Source organism: Callospermophilus lateralis, chromosome 9 (assembly GCF_048772815.1).
Source record: "Callospermophilus lateralis isolate mCalLat2 chromosome 9, mCalLat2.hap1, whole genome shotgun sequence".
Taxonomy (NCBI): Eukaryota; Metazoa; Chordata; class Mammalia; order Rodentia; family Sciuridae; genus Callospermophilus; species Callospermophilus lateralis.
In genome coordinates this window covers 108,785,776-108,807,082 of record NC_135313.1, presented here as the reverse complement: position 1 = coordinate 108,807,082, position 21,307 = coordinate 108,785,776, and the positions used below count along the sequence as shown (strand labels likewise).

The 21,307-nt window shown below is 38.8% G+C and overlaps 1 protein-coding gene across 2 annotated transcripts in view; it reads right to left on the bottom strand.

The window, feature by feature from the left end:
- The window catches only part of Mgat5 (alpha-1,6-mannosylglycoprotein 6-beta-N-acetylglucosaminyltransferase), a 338,013-nt gene that overhangs the window by 104,707 nt on the left and 211,999 nt on the right, over positions 1–21,307 (bottom strand). For both annotated transcript variants that reach the window (XM_076866214.2, XM_076866215.2), the window contains 5 exons: positions 18,452–18,523; positions 16,677–16,838; positions 12,383–12,552; positions 7,239–7,373; positions 809–942 (listed from right to left, as the gene is read on the bottom strand). In XM_076866214.2, the coding sequence (XP_076722329.1) occupies positions 809–942; positions 7,239–7,373; positions 12,383–12,552; positions 16,677–16,838; positions 18,452–18,523 (673 nt within the window). The remainder of the gene's footprint in view (positions 1–808; positions 943–7,238; positions 7,374–12,382; positions 12,553–16,676; positions 16,839–18,451; positions 18,524–21,307) is intronic.

The following is a 21,307-nucleotide window of genomic DNA, read 5'->3' as shown; positions in this document are numbered from 1 at the left end:
TCCAAATTAACTGCTTAACTCATGTGGCCTTCCATTTCTAGAAGAGAACTTCACCCTGTCACTATGGTGTGCTGACTTAAATAAGAAATTTATTTTGAGCACAAATGCTATTAGATTTGATACTTGGCTTTACAGTCCTCAGCTAACGAAGACCTGAGGCTAGAGGCAGGTAAGAAATGGAAACTATGGGGAAAGTAGACCAGAGAAACAGAAAACTCCCAAGAGTCTTGCAGTAGGGCCAGTTTCTCCTGCACTCTCCTCTCACTGCATCACTACACAAAATATTCACTGTTGTTGACAATGACAACACCAAGTCACCAAGAGAAGGCATTTCATTCTGGGTTGGCAATTTAACAAGTCAATAAAGCATGAAACAGTTTAAAATAGTTCCAATTAGAAAAGGCTAGATTATTTCCTCTTTAATAAGTTTGATGCTTAAATAGCTAAGATGGAATTACCTGTAAAATGGATTGACCTCATTTCTCATGAATGATGAAGCAGACCCTCACCAGCATGCTTAATGCCTGCCAAGCTGGAGGCCACCAAAGTCCTCCCCCACATGGTTTCTCAAGATCATTTGTACTGAACATTTTTCCCCCAGAACATTTTTGAGACTTTTCACAAAATTCTCACATAGGTTTTCAATTATAATTATAGAAAAAAATCAATGATTCCCAATGCAAAAGCCTCACATTTCTACAGCAAAGAGTCCCCAGTAAAAATTAGCAAATAGATGCTTATTTTAATTAATTTTCCCCTCTACGTTTGGTGGCATTCTGGAAAGCAGAGGAAAAACACAAATACTCACGGAACATGGTATAAAACTGTTGAGGGTTCAGATTCCATTTTCCCCAGGGAGTTTTATGGCCTTTAGACTGGGCATAATTCGCATGATTAAACTCTGGTTCAGTTCCAAAGGAATCAAGGACTCGGAGCATACACCTGAAAGAAAAAGAGGTGTCTATAAGCCTACCATCTTGACCCCAAACTATAAGTCTTTCACCTTGAACTCAAACTTCAAAAGGGAAAAGCTCTAATCCTTTCTTCAAAGACTACCCAAAATGGACAAATACTGTATATTAAAAATGCTATTATACAAGAATTGAGAGGCTATTTTTTTTTTTTTTTTGGAGGGGGTCCAATCAAACCCAGGGTCTTGTGTAGTCTAGGCAAATATTCTACCTAGAGCTCTATTTCCAGCCTGAGAAGTTTTAAAACAGCTAGCATACAAACATCTCCACGCAGGACTTGAGAGCCTAAGTCATCACACAGCAGATAGCATTTGCTGCAGAATGGATGACTAACCACAGAGGTGGCTCCAATAGCAGTTAAATGAAAAGTTCCATGAAAGCTGGATCCGGGGACTACGATATTCTCTGCTGGGTGCACCCAACCAGAGTTAAGGATATAGTAGATGCCTAGTCAGCAGATATTGAAGAAACAAAGAACTACCATCTCTACAGGTCTTATTCAGCTTAAAGCACAGGGTATGCATTACCTCTTTCAGCCCTTGTTCAACACTTATCTAGGCTATTTGATTTTGGGTAAAGCTTATGTTGCAGTTTGAGGTATTCCCTGAAAGTTCCTATTTCAGAAACTTAATTTTCAAATTCACATGCTTATGGTATTTAGAGGTGGATCCTTTGGAGGAAATTAGGGTAGAGGGGATCATGGAGGGGGACATGCTGGCATTAGTGACTTTATGAGAAAAGCAATAGAGACCAGAACTTGCAGGCTCCTTCTCCTATCACATGGTGCCCTCCACGTGGGACACAGGGAGATGTGACCTATCCATCTTGGAGTTTCCAGCCTCCAGAATGGTGACGAACAAATTTCTTTTCACTATACATTACTCATACTTGACACAAAACAGACTGGTTAGTTGACGTAAATGTTGAACAACCGCTGAAAGAGATAAAGAGACCAGATGTCTCCTGGACACTTAAAAAATGGACTACGCTTAGAATCTCATTTCATAGGGAGTGCTGGGTTTTATGTATTTATTAACAATAGAACTTTACTGCTTTCTCCTGCAGCCTGAAGAAATACAACTGAAGATGTTTCATTTGGCTATTTTTCCAAGGCCTAAAACAGGGCCAAATCTAGCCTACCACTATTTTGGGGGCCAGGAACTAGGAATGGCCTTTACATTCTTATATGTTTTTTTTTTTAAAAAAGAGAATAACTTTGTGACACATGAAAATCATACTTCCATATTACAAAAATAAAGTTTTATTTGAACACAGTCACATCCCATGGTTCCTGTGTTATGTGTGACGATCTTCACTCTATGTAACAGCAGAGCTGAGAAGCTGAAACAGAGAAGCTGAAACATGGGTCACAAAACCCATTGCATTTATTGGCTGGCCCTTTACAAAAGTTTTCTGACCACAGCATTGAAGGGCACAAAGAATGACCAATTGAAGAAGGCAATTAAGGAATCGATACTGGAAAAATTGACTGATTTTGGTTACGCTGATGTTATCACTGATTCTCAAAACATTCCTGTAAACTAAGCTTAGGAATGGCCGATAAAAACTGTTTTCTGTTATTACATAGCAACACCACCTCTGAATGGACCAATGAGCATAAAAGTAAACAAAGATTAAAGCCCACATTTTTAAAAAATGTTTTTTAGTTGTAGATGAACACAATATCTTTATTTATTTATTTTTATGTGGTGCTAAGGATCAAACCCAGTGCCTCACACATGCAAGGCAAGTGCTCTACCACTGAGCTACAGCCCCAGCCCTAAAGCCCACATTTTAAAATAAGATGACAGCAATGACTTTTAAGAATTGCATTTAGTTTCTTTCTTCTGTTTCCTCTATTAGGAAGCCATTATTTCAAGTTTTAATTTTTATTTCAATATAAAATTCTGAAAAAAATCAACCCAAACACCAGATTGAATTTTCCAGGAAACATGTTCATAAATTGCAATTTTTATGTGATTTCCTTCCATTATTTGCCTAGACAAGGAAAATAAGAAAAGAGTAAAGCTGTAACCACAGAGTCAAATACAAGTGGACCACAGAAAAAAAAATTCCTTTTAAAATGTTTTGTGTGTGTGTGTGTGTGTGTGTGTGTGTGTGCACGCATGCGCATGCATGCGCGAGCATGCTAGGGATTTAGGGATTAAACCCATGCGTATTTTACCACTGAACATTCCTAGTCCTTTTAAAAGAAAAAAATTTTTTTTTTTAACAAGAGTCTCCCTAAATTGTTGAGGCTGGCCTCCAACTTGCAATCCTCTTGCCCCAGTCTCCCAAATTGCTGGGGATTTCAGGTATACACCACCAAGCCTAGTTCTTGTTTGAGATTCTTGTGTGGCTTTCATGGAAGATGCTTTATCACAGTGGCAATATTCACAACATCATCAAGGACTTATCTTCAGCCTGGCAAACAGTAGGTAGACAGAAATAGAAGCCCACAGTCCAGGAAAAAGAAGAGACCCAAGGAGTTCCTTGATTCTTGTTTTCCTGGATTTGTCAATAGATAGAACATTCTTTTTCTTAAGACAGCTCCATTTCTTGTGTGTGTGTGTGTGTGTGTGTGTGTGTGTGTGTGTGTGTATATATATATATATATTTCCTTTTAAAATAAGATGCAGGAGGAACTGGTTCAATTAGTGTATTTTCTCCTGAAAAATATGGCAGTGTTCAGAACATGGCAGGGGTGATGGTGGTGCCTCTGGAAAGGTCATTTTCAGAGGAACAGCAGTAGCAGGACGCATGAGGATAAGGAGCTTCACCTTAAAGGTTCAACTTCTTCCACTTGCTTCTAATCACCATCTACACTCCTCTCTAGCATGGGCTGGTAACCGTATTTTTAATTTGGCATTTCATCACTGTCATTTTTATATTTGGACAATTAAAACCAATAGTGATGAGCAAAGTTGCCTAGTGAAGGCCTAATTCCTGAAAGCCTGGACTTGGTACAGAGCCGAGATGTAAGGGATGGGATGCTGAGTCCACGGCAACCGAAGGCATCTGATGTCTCCTGGAAAATTACAATTCTGCCTCCATTCACTGGGGACTTCGGCTTAGGGACTGTGCATTTTCTACCTTACATGTTTGTTTTACAAACCAGCAGATTAACCTTTGTCTATGATATGGGGGATTTAACATCCTAGGTTTCTTCTTCAATCACTCTCTACCTCTGTTTTGGAATTGTGTTGTTAATATTTATGTCATCTCTCTAATGCCTTTTTGTGTGTGTGGAGCATCAGGAATAGACTAATGACTTGAAAAGATATTTGCCTGGATGCCTGAAGCAGCTAGCCTTCCTCCTACAGGGGCCTCTGCAGCAATGCCAAATGAATCCTGGAACATCCTTTACTCTCAGCACCACTACTTCAAGATGGATGCTCATGACCAGTGTGCATGAACCCACCCTGTAGTTTGGAGTTTGAAGTAAAACATGGCATATTTTAGAATATTTGCACCATACTTTCTTGTATGTCCTTGATTCTTAGACAAAGACTCTTGAGGCAAAAGGGGTGTGAGTTTTGAAATATCTAACAGAATATAAGTCACATTCAGGCATTTAAACCATAATGTCCCATTGTTCCACTTATGGAACACCTGAAAAACTTAAACTGAGCAAAATATACCACTTATGGTAATAATGAATTAAATATTTATGTTTTAGAGCTCTAGTCTTCAGAAAATAGAGTGATAATAGATATTAGTGATAATATTCATTATTATTAATGATATCATTAACATTCATAAATTAGATAATAAGCTATAGACTATAATTTCAAGCCTATTTTGATGTACCCATGTCAATTTCATTGAGATACAGTACTGATGACTTGGGACTTAATGGGTTAATAAATGTTTGATTGAAATGTCTTAGGTGCTCATGTTAATTGGATAGAATTTACAAGTATTTTCCCAGGATCAGGGCTTAAAGGGCTTATTCCCATTTGGAAGATCAGATGATAACATTACCTGTAATGCAGTTCATACCTTCTTCCATCAAACAAAATGCCTACTGACAGCCCTGACAACTTCTAATTTGAAAAGGGGAAAGAAATGGTCAAGAAGCTTCCTAGAAGACCTGCTTGGCATTTTGATGTTTTCCTTGCTCTATCGCACCAGGAAGCCTGCAGGGTTAAAGCAATAACAGACCCCCAGCTGGTTGCTACTGCTCAGGCAAACTAGTTATTAAAAAAAGGCAGATGAGCATTTCACTCTTCCATTACCTCTCAGATGGTACCTGTTCATCCAACAAGAACCCCATACCAAGCAATGGCCACCATTTTAATAACAGCATCACCCTTCTTAATTGACCTAAACACCACCACTGAGAAGACTTTTCCACGAAAATAGCCCTTCTTAATGGTAAAGGAGGAGAATCCAGGGAGGTCCCAACTGCCGAGTTTTTGTTATCCATTTTTTCAGATGTCTGCCATTCACAAAATGCTAGAAAACAACAGCCCTGCCTGTCTTTCCTCAAGGCTGTAGCTTAAAAAAATAAAAAGAAAAAGAAAAAGAAAAAAAAAAGTGCTTACTTTGTGGCTTATTAACTGAGAAGAAAGATGGTTATTTCCACATAACTGAGAACAAATGTGATAACCTGTGATTCGTGATGACTTCATGACAGGAAAAAACATGATGCAAAAGGCAAAATGCTATCCTGGTCCAAACCAAGTTTTTAATTGCTTTTTACTTATGAAACTATATCCATAGGAAAGAAAAAGAACAGTCTATATTCCCTCAATTCCTTTCCAGTGAATATTTCACTGCCCAATGAGAAAATCATGGCTGCTGAAAAAAATATAAATTGCAAGAATATTTTATGGACAATGGGTATTTCTCTCCTCCATGGTTTTTGAGATATTTTTTAGCATTTTCAGTTGAGTTTATGTCTGATTTCTACAGGACTTTCAATCTGATGTCACCTTAGAGATTCAAGTTAATAACATTAACTACACTGAAGGAGACTGAGTTCAGTTCAGATTCGTTCAAATTCATTTACTTATTTAAGTTGGAAGCACACATCAAAACATCTCTCTACCCAATAGCAATAGAAAAGAAACTCACAGAGAGATTTCCATCTGGTACTAAATGAAAAATTTTCAGAGTATTTTCTTAGGAAACTAGTTCAAACTACATGTCAGCATTTACTGCCATTGGTACAGCACTTACCTACCATTCTTGATCAACTACCATTCATGCTACTAAATGTGATCTTTATTTAAATTTAGTCACATTTTAATATATGTGAAAGAAAACTTTTACAGATCATAAGCAAAAACTAGTATCAACGGCAATAGAAGATAGCAAAAACACTTTCTTAAAAAAGCATTACTAAGGGCTGGGGATATAGCTCAGTGCTAGAACACTTGCCTAACATGCACAAGGCCCTGGGCTCCATCGCTAGCACTGAAAAAAAAAAAAAAAAAAAAGGGACTAAATTCAAAATAGTTACTTTTATCTGCTTAAGGCTGTTGTGCAGAGCTACTCTTACTTTGTTAAAAATACATGCAAGTGCTAAAAGAAGAGTCGGAGATAATACCATCAAACTGCACGTCTTAGACTGAGAGAAAATTGAAAAAAACAATAAATCCCATTTTATAATTTTATGTTATTTAGTGTCATGTTTGTAGATCATGTAAAATCATTTTGAATACTAAATCATGGTCCCAAACCACGCCCAGGGAAACACTTAAGATAGTCTACTAAATAATAAACACTTTCACGGAGCAACCATGTACCTTGGTCACTCTAAGCACAGGCATATGTTAAAAAGTTCAAGACCTCAGCATTTATACAAGGCATCCCTGTTTTCCTCTTGAGAATGACAAGAATACTAATGAAGGAAAAGGCAAAAAAAAATGAGTTGTTATCTCAAACTTAAAGACCACAAGAAATGGCATTATTCATATTTGATCAAAATCGCTATTTGATAAAACAGATGAGACTGGTGTGGTCACACTGAGCAAGGAATTCTAGGTATCAGGGAGGGTACAAAGGAGGATGGACACTTGTTTTCTCTTTTCAGGACATCAGTGAAAATAATTAATAGCCCTAGGAAGGAGAAAATCACTTTTGAAATTCATAGTCTGAATTTCAATTAGGAATGAGAAACACACTCCATGCAGTTCAAAAGATAATATTTAATCATCTTTTTCTACTGAAACCATGAAATCCTTGTTAGGGGTAAAAAAAAAAAAAAAAAAAAAAAAAAAAGCACTAAAAACTTAAGTAAGAACAGTATGTAGCACTTACTGGTAATGAACCCAGGATGGTCCCAGGGTTTTCTTGAACTGAGCGAGTCCTACAATATCAATATAAATGAGCTCGACGATTCTGTCTCCTACAGTAGGGCAGCCGGATCGGTTCCCCACCACCTTCTTCATAATTCTGGAAAAGGACAGAAGAGCGAGAAGAAACTTTTTATTTTGAGATATTAAACTTGGCAAATAACAATCCCAAAAGTACATAGTAGAAAGGATGGCATGGCTCTTCCAAACCAGTGGCCTATTTCAATACTTCCCACCCCTCAAGGCCAACCCAGAGCTCCAATTCTGCCTCTCACAAAAGCAAATGGTGGTGTATAAACCCAGCCTTTGAAATCAAGAAAGTCATGGGTCTGACTACATCTCCCGTGTACAGCAGCTATGAGATCTTAAACAAATTACTTAACCACTCTGAATCTTCCTTTCCTCACGAAGCAGAAAAAAAGAATTGAAAGAAGCTATCAGTACTTCTCTACCCTCCCTTTTTCTAAACACTTTCAGGGTTTGGCTGCTATGGTACTAGTTATTTGCTATACAGTTTCATTCTGTTGTCTATTATTTTCTCCTAACCAGAATGCACTGCAGAACCCACATCATGGCTCATACTTTTTCATTAAGTTTTTTTTTCACTCACCTGCCCGCCTTTCCACCCTGCCATACAAAGCCACACCTGCACCAGGGAATGACTAAGAACTCAACTGGAAAACCAACTTCCTGTGCAGGAATGAATATGCCATTTATTCAGAAAACAGTTTTCACTGCCCCTTCAATCCTGCTTACAGGAATCCTTCACCACTTTGTGAAAATCCTACTTCAAAGGACGAGTCACACCTAGGCCTCTGCTCTTCAGCTCCCTGCCTCTCTAGGCTCCCTGCTCCCTCTTCTGTGGATTTCTGATAAAGCCAAGGTCTGTATAACCAGTTTTGCATACTAACAGCTAGAAAACATTTTTAGTAAAGGGCCATATAATAAATACTTTCATCTTTGCAGGACACTCATTCTTTGCCCCAATTATTCAATTATTCACTCTAGGAGACAAAACCACAAGAATACAGTTATCTCATACCAAACAAAGGCACCCACAACATACAATGGAGAAAAGATAGTCTCTTCAACAAAAGGTGCTGGGAAAACTCAGAAATCCATGTACTCCTCTCTCTCACCCTGCACAAAATTCAACTCAAAGTGGATCAAAGACCTAAAAATGAGACCAGAAACCCTGCACATTCTAGAAGAAAATGAAGGCCCAACACTCCATATTGGCTTGGGGACTGACTTCCTTAACAAGACTCCCAAAGCACAAAAAGCAAAATGAAAAATCAATAAATGGGATGGTATCAAACTAAAAATCTTCATAACAAAGAAACGATCAAGAAGAACATGAATAGAGAGCCTACAGAATGGGAGAAAATTTTGCCACCTGTATCTCAGATAGAGCATTAATCTCAGAATAAAGAACTCAAAAAACTTAACATCAAAGTTCACAAATAACCCAATCAATAAATGGGCAAAGGAACTGAACAGACACTTCACAGAAGAGAAAACAGGATTGCTCAACAACTATATATAAAAAAAAAACATTGAACATCTCTAGCAATTAGAGAAACGCAAATTAAAACTACATGGAGCTGGGTGTGGCGCACACCTGTAATCTCAGCAGCTCGCAGGCTGAGGTAGGAAGATCTTGGATTCAAAACCAGTCTCTGCTACAGTGAGGCACTAAGCAACTCAGTGAGAACCTGTCCCTAAATAAAATAAAATAAAATAAATGGCTGGAGATATGGCTCAGTGGTTGAGTGCCTCTGAATTCAATCCTGGATCCCACCTGACCCCGAAAAAAAAAAAAAAAAAAAAAAACTACATTGAGATTTCATATTATTCCATTCAGACTGGCAATTCTCAAGAAAACATGTAACAATAAATGTTGGTGAGGATGGGGGGATACACACATATATGTTGGTGGGACTGCAAACTGGTGCAACCACTCTGGAAAGCAATATGGAGATTCCTCAAAAAACTAGGATAGAACCACCATTTGAACCAGATATCTCACTCCTCGGTATATATCCAAAGGATTTAACATCAGCATACTACAGTAACACAGCCACATCAATGTTCACAGCAGCTCAATTCACAATAGCTCATGGAACCAATGTAGATCTCTTCTACAGATGAATGGATAAAGAAAATGTGGTATACATACACAATGGAATACCACTCAGCCATTAAAAAGAATGACTTTATGACATTTGCCACTAAATGGATGAATATGGAGACTTCATGTTAAGTGAAATAAGCTAAGCCAAAGTTTGGATGTTTTCACGTATATGTGGAAGCTAACCCACAATAAGGAGGGAGAGGGGGAAAAATAGAAGTTCAGTGGATTAGATAAAGGGAAATGAAGGGGACAGAGGCGGATAAGAAAATGAAAGAGTGAAACAAATTTGAAATAACTTTCCTGTGTACATATATGAATACACCACAGTGAATCCCACCATTGTGTACATCCTCAAGGATGGAGTCCTAATTAGAATAAGATATACTCCATGCTTGTAGAATTAGATTAAAATCAATTCTACTATCATGTATAAATAAGAAGAACCAATAAAAAATTATTCACTGTAATATGAAAGCAGCCAAATAATACATAACAGTGGTTGTGTTTGGGCTCCCCTGAAGTGTTACAAAATCAGGCAGAGGACTAGGCCTGCAGAGTCATGGTGGGCCACCCCCATCCCCACTATGATCAGTTCTTTAAAACTGTACAATGCAGTTTTAAAACCTGGTTGTGTCCTGCTCCCATTAATTGTGACTAAATTAGGCTGGGAGTGGTCAGTGTTTGGGGGATTTTAAAGAGATCCCTGTTGTGGTTTTAGATGTGAAGTGTCCCCCCCAGATCTCATATGTGAGACAATGCAAGAAAAGCTTAGAGGTGAAATGATTGGGTGATGAGAGCTTGAACCTCATTAATGCATTAATCTTCTGATATGGATTAACTGGCTGGTTAGCTCTAGGCAGGTAGGGTGTGGCTGGAGGAGGTGGGTCAATGGCTGTGCACTTAGGGTTTATATTTTGTGCTGAGGGCAGCTCTCTCTGCTTCCTGGTGTGAGGTCCTGGGCTGCTCTCCTCTGCCACACCCTTCCGCCATGACGTTCTGCCTCACCTCTGACCCAAAGCAATGGAGTCAACTGTGACCCCCAAATCAACATTTCCTCCTCAAAATTTTTTCGTATCAAGTCATTTGGTCACAGTGGCGAAAATGCTGACTAAAACATCCTCAAAACTTAAAAAATTATAAACTAAAGATCCCCTGTTCTAAGCAGGCTTCACAATTATCTTCTTAAATAAGACCCATCTAACCTTGACCCCAATATGCATAAAGATCTCTCCCTTGACCATCCAGGAAGTTTCTGCCTGAGAAATTTTTCATATGCCTTTCCTGAGCTCCCTGGGCAGCTCTTGCCCCTGGTACTTCCACAGGACTCCATTTGTCCAACCACCCATTCACTCACTTATTCACTCCTTCACTCGTTCCTTCCATAGCTGCATCGGCACCCACTGTATACCACGGACCAAATGCTAAGGACACTGATTTATGACAGCCACAGTTTTCTGAATGCCCTGTGCTTACCTTCTAGCATCAACACTTCAATTAGCACTAATAGAATGGTAATTAGTGTAATTATTATTTGATGTATTAGTTGTAATTATCAAAAGACTGGCAGCTGCTTAACCACACACTGGTCATCTCTGTAGGCCCAGTACCAAAAAAACAGCCCACAGAAGGCACAGAATGAGAGGCTTTGAAGTGCAGGAACACATCCACTTTATAGGTTGTGTACCCAACGTGTTTTAGAGCAAGCAGGAAGAAGGCAAGAGGAGAAGAAGAGCCTGCCCAAGAAACAGGAGTGATGATGAAGGGTGCAGAGGCCTCAGGTTTACACAGCTCTGAAAGGAGAACTGTGGGAAAGAGCACTGGCTTTAAAGTCAGACAGCCACAGCAGCCAAAGCCCAGCTCTGCTATATGTTGTCCCTGGCACCTAAGAACTCATTTTTGGTTTGAACCTCAGTTTCCCCATTTTATGCAGACAGCAACACCACCTACTTTCTGGTGTGAAGGACTAAAACCCATAGTGTGATTAGTCCCTGGCGCACAGTAAGTGGTCCACAGACGTTGGCTGTTAATAATCATCATCAACATTATGGCTGTCGTAACTGTTGATGCAAATGTTGTAATTAAACTTTTGTCACGGTACCAGGCATCTGGAAATAACTAACAAATGTTAGCTGATACGATGTTACTGACATTGTTGCTTTTATCTCAATATATGCCACCAACCAGGTGTGGACCTTGAAACTAATATGAGTGACCTCCTTGGTATCAATGTCCTGTGCAATAGAGGGAGAACAGGGTGAAACATTCTTTGTTTTAACACCCTCCCAATCTCTAGAATGTTCACTGAAGGTGTTTCTTCTAGAACTACCTGACATAGCAACATGAAGCTTGGCTGCAGGGGCAGGAAAGTCTCCAGAGGCAGTTACCCAGGAATGAGGGAGTCTGAATGTCCCTGGAAGGCCAGCTGGGTCAGTCTAGAAGGGGTTGAGAGAGGATTGGAGCTAGATGCAAATTTCATTGAAAACAAAGACTCAGGAAGAGCGAACAGACCAAGTTGACAGTTGGCTAATTGAAAAAGAATTGGTTTGAGACTTTGAGGAAATTCACTTCATCCAAATTACATTATAAACAGGAACCTGCCCTGTTTTAAGATTTAGAAAGCTTGACACTGAGTAGGGAATGGTATGAATTTCAGCAAGAGACCGGGAATTAGGAAAGTCAATAATGTTTTCTGCTGCAGATGTTGGAAGCACCTGTAATAGCAAAGAATAAGCTCCTTAGTTTGAATTTTCCAGCATTCATTTATGAAGCCTCAGGAGCCTAGAGCTACAATGAAAACATATTATCCTTCTCACAGTGTATGTATTTAGCTCCTGAAAATAATCTTCTTATCTCCTGTTTAGTGAATTATCACTTTCATTTTCCTCCACAAGAAATTACACACTAATAGAGGGCTTTACAAGTTTACAATTTCTTTTTTGTATTCTGATTTTAAAATTGAAAAGTAATCTCCTTACTCCTTGAGCTCAGCCAGTGAGGCTGAAATCCGAATGTCATGGCCCAGTAAGTACAGAGATGTAATTAAATCACTCCACTGAACTAATTCACCGAGAGGGCCACCACTGAATGCCGTCTCCGCGATCTTAAATCCAGATTCCTTGGTCAGGAGTCCCAGGTGAACGAGGACCTGAAAAACAGAGGCACACACTGATTTGCACTGAACCAAGAACAAAGTCCACAGAAACCACCACAAAGCCACCAACCAGTTCAAAAGTTACATCCCATGAGATCTCAGTGTGGAGTGTGCCATTTTTCTAGAAGGTACAAAAAAAAGGAAGGAAATCATTTTTCATTGTTTTAGAAAAATTGAATCATTAAAAATCAGAATTCAAGGAAAGTTACCCAGGACAAGAGAGTATCTTTTAACAATACTGGGCCTTCTCCCCATATCTGGGATATTGTTAACCTTTTACTGTGGAAAATGTTGAACATCCAGAAAAGCAGGCATGACTACACTGTCAACCCAATACGCTGACCACGAAGCTTCAACATTATCAATTCATGACAAATCTTAGTCTACACCTCTTTTTTTCTAATCCCTCTAAATTATCTTGAAGCAAATTCTGTCTGTAAATATTTCAGTATGTATCTCTAAATGAAACAATCCATTTAAAAACACACACACACAGTTAAAACATCCCTGTGTTCCCAAACAAGTTATAATTCCTTAATATCATCCAACATCCAGTTAATATTTATACTTTCTCAGCTGAACCTTTGTTAAGTGTGGTTGTGTGATTCAGAACTCAAAGTGCACATGCTAGAGTTGACTCCTCACCTCTCTTCATCATTCCTAGTAATTTTTTTTTTTTTTTTTGGTTGACAAAGAGGAGTGTTAACATTTACTTACCAAAGACTCTGTGTTGTATTTCCAACAGTCTCTTACATTCTGGATTTTACTCATTACAATCCCAAGGTATTGTAAAACGGATTATTCTGTTCCTTGTATTTATGGTAAATGAGTAGTTAGATCATCTATTCTGATAAAATTCAGGTTCAATTTATTATTATTGGCAATACTAGTTCATATGTGTCTCTGTATACTTTCATTGGTGGGAACTACCTCTCAGTCTGTTTGGGGATGTCAGTAGCTATGGATAATTACTAACTAGACCATTAATCACTTTGGGCTGCAAAATAGTGATACTATGTAATTTCTTCATTAGCTAGAATATTTCTATAAAGACCAGCTACTTCCTATTGGTCACCGTGAAGTACAGCTTGCCTAGAGCCTGGTAAATACTTGATTTTTGCCCTTTATTTATCTGTTTTTAGAAGAACAAGTATGTTAAATTTAGCCAACTCTTAATACTGATCCATGGGGTTTCAGTTTCAAAATATTATAAAATCATTGATGTAAGCATATTCAATTTGTTTCAAAAAATTCTGGTTATTATCCTATTACCAAACTGTCCCATGTTGGCCAGTGAGAGGCGATTCAAGGTAGCTTCTCTGCTCTTGAATATGATAAAATGTTCTAAGCTCAATTTCTGTCTCAGAACTTAATAAGTAATTTTTCCAAGAACCTCTTATACCACCTAGTGAAAATAGCATTTAGAGATCAAAGTCTAGGGCTTAAGAGACTCTAGTTAATCACCGTTTGGAGGACTTTTCAGCGGCTCTAACTAGGAAATGTATTTTTCCACTAAGATAAAACAAATCATGAGTTCTTATTGATATTTCCAAATCAAACACAGGATTGTAATATTTTTACATAACATTATGCATCTTACACATTATTTCCTATCTCCCACAATGAAAGCCCGCCTGTCAAAGATACCAACATAGTCATTTGCAGTATTCCAACATTCACAATGGATTCAGAATGAGAATATCAATACTTCCAAACACCATATGATTTGCAAAAATTGTTTAAAAATATTTTTGCGGTTCTTTTTGGCCTCTGGGATGTTCCATTAAAATGTTCAAGTTATTGTGTTCTAAAGGCATCAAGAATCATCTTTCCCTCTGTGTGCTTGTATCAACACTGAATGGATATAGTGTCAGTTGGTTATTTTCTTTATGATTTGTTAGGTATGGTTTCTTTTGTAATTACATTTTCACACTTAAATGGCTCCAGTGTCAAAACTACAAAGTAAGATATATTCTCAGAGAAGTCTACTTTCTATTCCTGTTGCTTTCAGAAGTCCCCCTTTCAGCCACTTTTCCCTCATTGTGGTAAAATATGTGGGACATCAAATTCACTGTTTTGGTATACACCGTTGAGCAGCATTAAGAACATTCACATTATTATGCAACCACTGCCCCATCTATCTAGTATGGTTTTAGTATTATAGTTTATTTTCCAATTTGTAAAACTATGAACAATAAACATGTATATGTTATGTATTGCACATGTGCGTATGTATAGATCTACATGTATATTTGAAAAAATCCCTCTCTCTTTTAAAAAAATAATGCATGTCATTCTCCTCTTTTCTTCTTTACTCAACAACAGTATGTACTGGAGATTTCTCCGTAGGACTACATAAGCAGTAATGTATGAGTGTACCCTTGTCCCCACATTCTTGCCAATGTTTATTGATACCTATATTCTTGATAAATTGCCATTCTGACAATCAGTGTGGTTTTAATTTGCATTTTTCTAATTGCTAGAGATGTTGAACATTTTTTCATGTATTTATTGACCATTTTTATTTCTTTTGAAAAGTTCCTTTGCCCATTTATTGATTGGGTTACTTGGGGGTTTTTTTGGTGGTAAGTTTTTTTGTGGGGAAAAGAATACACTTGGATATTGCTGTTGGGACTGAAAATTGTTGCAGCCACTCTAAAAAGCAGTATAGAGATTCCTCAAAAAAGGAAGAATGAACCCACCATTTGACTCAGTTATATCACCTCTCAGTATATATATCCAAAGGTTTGTAAAATCAGCCTACTACAGTGATGTAGCCATATCATTATTTATTGCAGCTCAATTCATGATAGGTAAACTTTGGAGCCAACTTGAGCCCTTCAACAGATGAATGGATGAAGAAAATATGGTACATATATATATATATGGAATATTACTCAGCCATAAAGAAGAATGACTTTATGTCATTTGCCAGTAAATGAATGGATCTGGAGACTATCATGCTAAGTGAAATAAGCCAATTTGAATGTTCTGATATGTGGATACTAACACACAACAAGAGAGGGGAGGGGAAAAGTAGATGTTCAATTGTTTAGACAAAGGGAAATAAAGGGAGGGGGGATGGAAATAAGAAAGATAGTGGATCTGAATCTGAAATAGGAAGTTTATGTACATACATTTGCATGTATATACCACAGTGAATCTCCACATCATATACATCCACAAGACTAGGATTCTAATTAGAATAAAATATACTTGATATTTATATAAATATGTCAAAATTGACTCTACTGTCATGTGTATCTAAAAAGAATAAAACAAACAAAAAAAACAAAACAACAAAACAAGCATTCTGTACTTCTTTTTCTAGCACACCTGCAGCATCTGACTACATGTTCTTCCATACATGCCTGTCTGGTGCCAGAATGCTTGAGGTTGCCATCCTAATGGATGCAAACAAAACTGACCCCATCAAACCGTGACTTGGGGGCTTACAAAGTGTATCTGTATTTCCTTTTTCAAAGATATCCAATTAGTCAAGTTAGGAATACTAAACTCATTTTGAAGTTCTTTTTAGATGTAGGAACAAACCATTCACACATTGCTCAGTTCTGAACCCAAAACAGTTAATCCAAAGTCATCTTACTTAATCTATAACCAATAAGGCATAAGAGCTTCTAAACCCAGGAGCATTCTAGGTTTCCAGGCATCTCAGGGACATAGCTCTATCTCCCAGGAACATATGCAGAAGTGCCAAACCAAACAGCATGGCAGTGGAACTCACCAGTTGCCCAGACAACAAAAATGAGAAGTGGCCATGATGACGTAATACTAAGTTCTCAAAGGTTGGATTCAGATAAAGAAATGGGAAAGTTTCCTCTTATCCTGAGAGAGTCAATAGGTGGTTCAAAGGAAAATCTGGCAGGCAGATATTTTTATATTTTTACCTTCATCCGAGTATTTTTGTGCTAGTCCTTGCTAAATGAGAGTATTATGGGAAAGAAACCCCCCAAAAAGGACTGTAAAACAGGCAGAGCTGATCCACCCTGAGGGAAGATCATTTGAGACATGACATTTCTCTTAGTCTGGTTTCCAAGCAAAACCAAGTTGTAAAAGAAAACTGGCATCTAACTGAAGTGAATTCAGAAGAAACTCACTTTCTTCCGTTTTCTCTTTTCAAGATTCTGCTTTTCTGCCAGAGACTTGATTGCTTGAATCCACGCATCAGCCATTCGCCGGATCCTGAGTCTCATCCACCGGAATTCTTCATGCTTTTTCATCATACTGTAGAGAATATTAAAATCCGTACGAATTTCCGCCTAGAAATGGAAATTTAATAAAATGAATCGAAGATAAAAAGTCAGAAAGCATAATGGTTTTCGTGATGTGACATTTGAAAACTTGAAAGAGATAGTCAATTAAATCCAGGGCTTCAAAAGTGAGTCTCGTCTTGCTGCACAGCTTTTTAGTGGTAGGTCCCCAGCACTGCAAATTGAAGCGAAGGCCCCTGACTGCTGATTTGTTATAAGGGACATCATTAAAAAATTAGAAAAGTGGCACTGTGGCTGCAAAGCCCTGGGCTATGTTAAAAATGCACTTTTTACAATGAATATATGTGATGTACCTTGAAATCCTCTGTGCTGAAATTTATTGTGCCACTTGGATCTGTTACAAGGCAGCAGACTTGTGGGAAAACTGAAGTCAGCCCTGCACAGGCTACCCAACATCCTGTTGGCTGCCAGAGAGACTCCTTCTGTCCACACAGTTAAATGGCCGAATAAATGTTCATCTTTTAGTTCATCCCAGTTAAAAATTTATTATTTTCTGGGGAATTTAAAAGTCTAGGATATTGGTTTTTATCCCCTACCTCAGCTGAATACAATTTGAAAACCAGACTAGAAAAACTTAAACCCAGGAAGAGTATTTTCCTTCCTATTCTACGTAATATAGTTGGATAAAACTCATGCATGGAACAACAGAGAAACATGATGATATCAGTATTTATTTCACAGGAAACCTCAAATTCACTGAATCCATCTCTCAGTAGTTGCCAGAGTTCATTGTAAACCCTCATCTTCTTCCTTGACAATATCCCAAGGCCCCCACGGTCTACAGAAAGGGTCAACAAACTCTGGCCCTAGGGCCAGTGCTCTTCACTGCCTGTTTCTAGTGCATAAAGTTTCACGGGCATAAAGCCACACCCCGTGATTAATATACTGTCAAAGGCTACTCTGTGCTAAAATGGCAAAGCTGTATATGGCTTGCAAATATGAAAATATTTACTATCTGGTCTCACATTAGTAAAAGTTTGCGGATCCCTGGCCTAAATAATTAAGGCCTGAGCTTTCAAGGGGGTACCACTGTTCATGATCCCCTTCCTACCTTTCAAATCTCATCTTCAACCCGGCTCATACAAACTCTTTGGCCTTGTGACACAGAGCCATGTTCTACAATAACGAGTGCTCACTTCCACATATCAGAGACATCATTTTCTCCCTGACCTCATAGAAACACATCATTTTAAATTTAGCTCGATGTCATCTTCTCTATGCAATCCACCTCAACCCCTGCAGGCTGACTTGCGTCCACCTCATTAATGTCCATCGGCCTGCATTAAAGCACAGTGACAGACATGGTAATTATTTACAACCATCCCCCTCATTAGATCATCTAGGACCTCCACATCTGGCACCTGATCTCATCCCAATCACTAGTCCATCACTTAGGGACCCTCGGAGAATTGCTTAATAAGTAAATCTATGCTAACTGGTTGACTTATTTGGTCACCCAGACTCCCACAGAACAGTGACAGAAGTTCGTCTGCTGAACACTATTTCAGATTACAGCTGGCATTTCTAAAAGACTCCCCATCTATCAATTAGCATCTGACCTAAATGCACTCGTCTAGGAAGAGTTTTCCAAAATCATTTACCAATGAATTATGATCAGCTTCTTCGTAGGGATTTTTTGCTCTCCAAGGTAAATGAGGACACCAATTTTCAACCTGAAAAACATAAATCATCCACAGTAAGTATGCTGGTTCATCTTCAAATGGATTACCATAGGCACAAAGCACTCAGAACAGTTCCTGGCACACGGTGAACACTGTAGCAATGGGAGGTATTATTAGCCAGCTCCCATGATTTTAGCTAGCTATAGCACCACGTATGCAGGAATAATGAGCAAAGGTCAGAAGGAGCATGTGATGACCGTTTATATGGGTCTTTCCTAGTACTCTACTGGGACTGATTCCTTACATTTCTGTACGGTGGGGTCTTATAAGGAGAAGGCTGAAAGACTCAAGCAATGCTGCTGGGAAATGTGAATGTAAAAACACCTCTGTGACCATTTAAGCAAATGGACAGGAATGATCTGGCGTTTGCTGTGGCAGGTACACAAAGGACATAGGATGGCATTTGAGTCACAGAACTCACTCCTTCGTGGGAGAATTAGATAGTTTACTATCTAATTCAGCAACTGATAGTTTAAGGCAAATTGGTGAGGGCTCTCTCTCATTTTCTGGCTGTTCGCATCACACCGTCTCAAGAAATTAGGTAAGGAAGAGAAGGAAGGAAAAATGGAGGGGGTGGGAGGAGAATTCTTGGTGATCTTAATAAGAGTCCATGAACTGTTTTTCTCAATGTACAAGAGTTTAGAGTTGTGGAGAGGAGGAAAACAGAAAGCAAAAAAGTGGCAGATCTTACAGGATCACTTCAATAAAGGTTTCCAAAGAAAATTCTGCAAATTCATCATTTCTAGTAAAGGAAAGATGAGAAATGATTGAGTAATGTTGACGTCTGGCCTCTGCCTAAAACAGATATAAAATTTCAAGATAATATTACTCATTTGCTAATAAATAATGACATTGAAATAATTTTTTTTTAATGACACGCAGACCTACAAAATTTAACAGTGAGAAATGTCCTTGGAGAGGACACTGAGCTGCAGGACTGTGGTGGGGGTGGGAGGGTGGGGACTGGAGCCTCCTGGGTCAGCAGAGCAGTCCAACGAGACACTTTGCCCCGTAGGTCTGGGTGAGTTTTCAAAGAAACATGTCAGTTTCACTAATCTAGAAGTTACTCCTAATGCAAGGTGATTTTTACTATGACCAAAAATAATTGGCCTGATTTGCATAAAGCCACCTGCCACTGCAAATGATCTGAAAGCAGTGAGCCGAGGGCAGCAAGGCTCAGGGGAGGGCAGAACCCCTAGAAAGGCAAAGAGCAATGTTCTCTTTTTTTTTCTTGTGGAGTAAAATTAGACTTTATACTTGTGAATGACCTCAGAGACTCAAAAACACTACCCATAAGAAAAGCTGAAATTATTTTTACTCATTAAAAGAAAAAAAGAAAGAAAATACTAACTTGCCTTGGAGGCTCATGATCTAATTACTAGGACTTTTCAGCTAGGACTATGAAAGGCAATCTGTGGACTCCACAAATGAGGGGGGGGGGGGGGGAGAGGAAAAATGGCAGAAAAGAAGTTGCAAGAGATGAAGCCGAGCTGGTCCCAGCAGCGTCACACACATCTGTACCTCTTATTCTCAGGTTGGGCTGAATTCTTTAGCTCCAATTAAATTTTTGTAAATGGACTCAATAAAACATCCCTATAAAGCATATTTGTCATAGGAAGGCTTCAGATAGATTGCAGAGCTGACTGTGAGACCTTCAACCACACACAAGCAACAAGCAAGCAGGGTCAGATTGGAAATAAGCCTCACAACTGAATAAATAACCAGGTTTATAAAGCAGTCTGTCAGGATAAAAGATTTCCCCTTGAAGAGCATGATGGAGAAAGATAAAAACAAGACTATGAATACAGGAAATCAAGTAAAAGGAGACACATTAGTGGGACCCATATTGGTAAAGTAGAGTACACTCCCTCCTCTGTCCTGAGAATATTCCAAGATTTGCTCTGATGAAAATACATTCCAAGGTGATCTAAAATATGTCTTTCCTAAAGAACCCTGGAGACTGTAATTCCTCTTTGAAGAGGAACATTTGTCTTAGTTTTTCTTACTCTAAATCACTGCATACTACTTTGCAAGGCTCCAAGGGCATTCCTACAAATACGGAAAATAGAGTCAGTTCGACGGAGCTTTTAGGGAGAAATGTCACCATTACACATGTGCTCACTTAGAATGGTGGAAAAATCGATCCTTAACATCCCAGCGCAGATTGGAGGGTGAGTTTTTAAGGCTGCTTTTGTGCACAGTGATAGGATAACTGGTTAATGAAATAATTAAATTATACGTAAACCAATTACCCCACAGGGAGAGGGGAAAAATAAAACAGCATCTTTCTTTCTTTCTAAAACCTCAAGAGGATTGATTACCAGGATTGGAAGAAAGCCAACACTGGCAGTAACTCCGAGTGCTGAAGCAAACAGCCCTCCAATGAACAACATTTTCCTAAATAAGAGCACCACTAAGAACATTCAGGGAAAATCTTGCTCTCGGCTAATAACTCAAACTCTTGATACCTAACTTTGTTTTCTGTCTGATCTGCCCAGGATCCTAAGCCACCAGCATAGTATCCTTCAACAAAGGTAGACCCCAGGAGACCACCTGGATGCAGCCCTGTTTAGATCATTCTGAAGAGCTCCTCTCCTGGCTCACAGGACTCCACTGTCCTACACCTGAGTGTGGCCACCTTCTTCCGACTGCCTGGACCATACTTTTTCAGCTGTGGCTCTGTGTAGTTGCCCTCAGTGGAGGGCTTCCACCCATCTCTTTCCAACTCTAATAGCCTGAGTAAGCCCTGCCTGAAGCCCTCTACCAGGGAAGGGA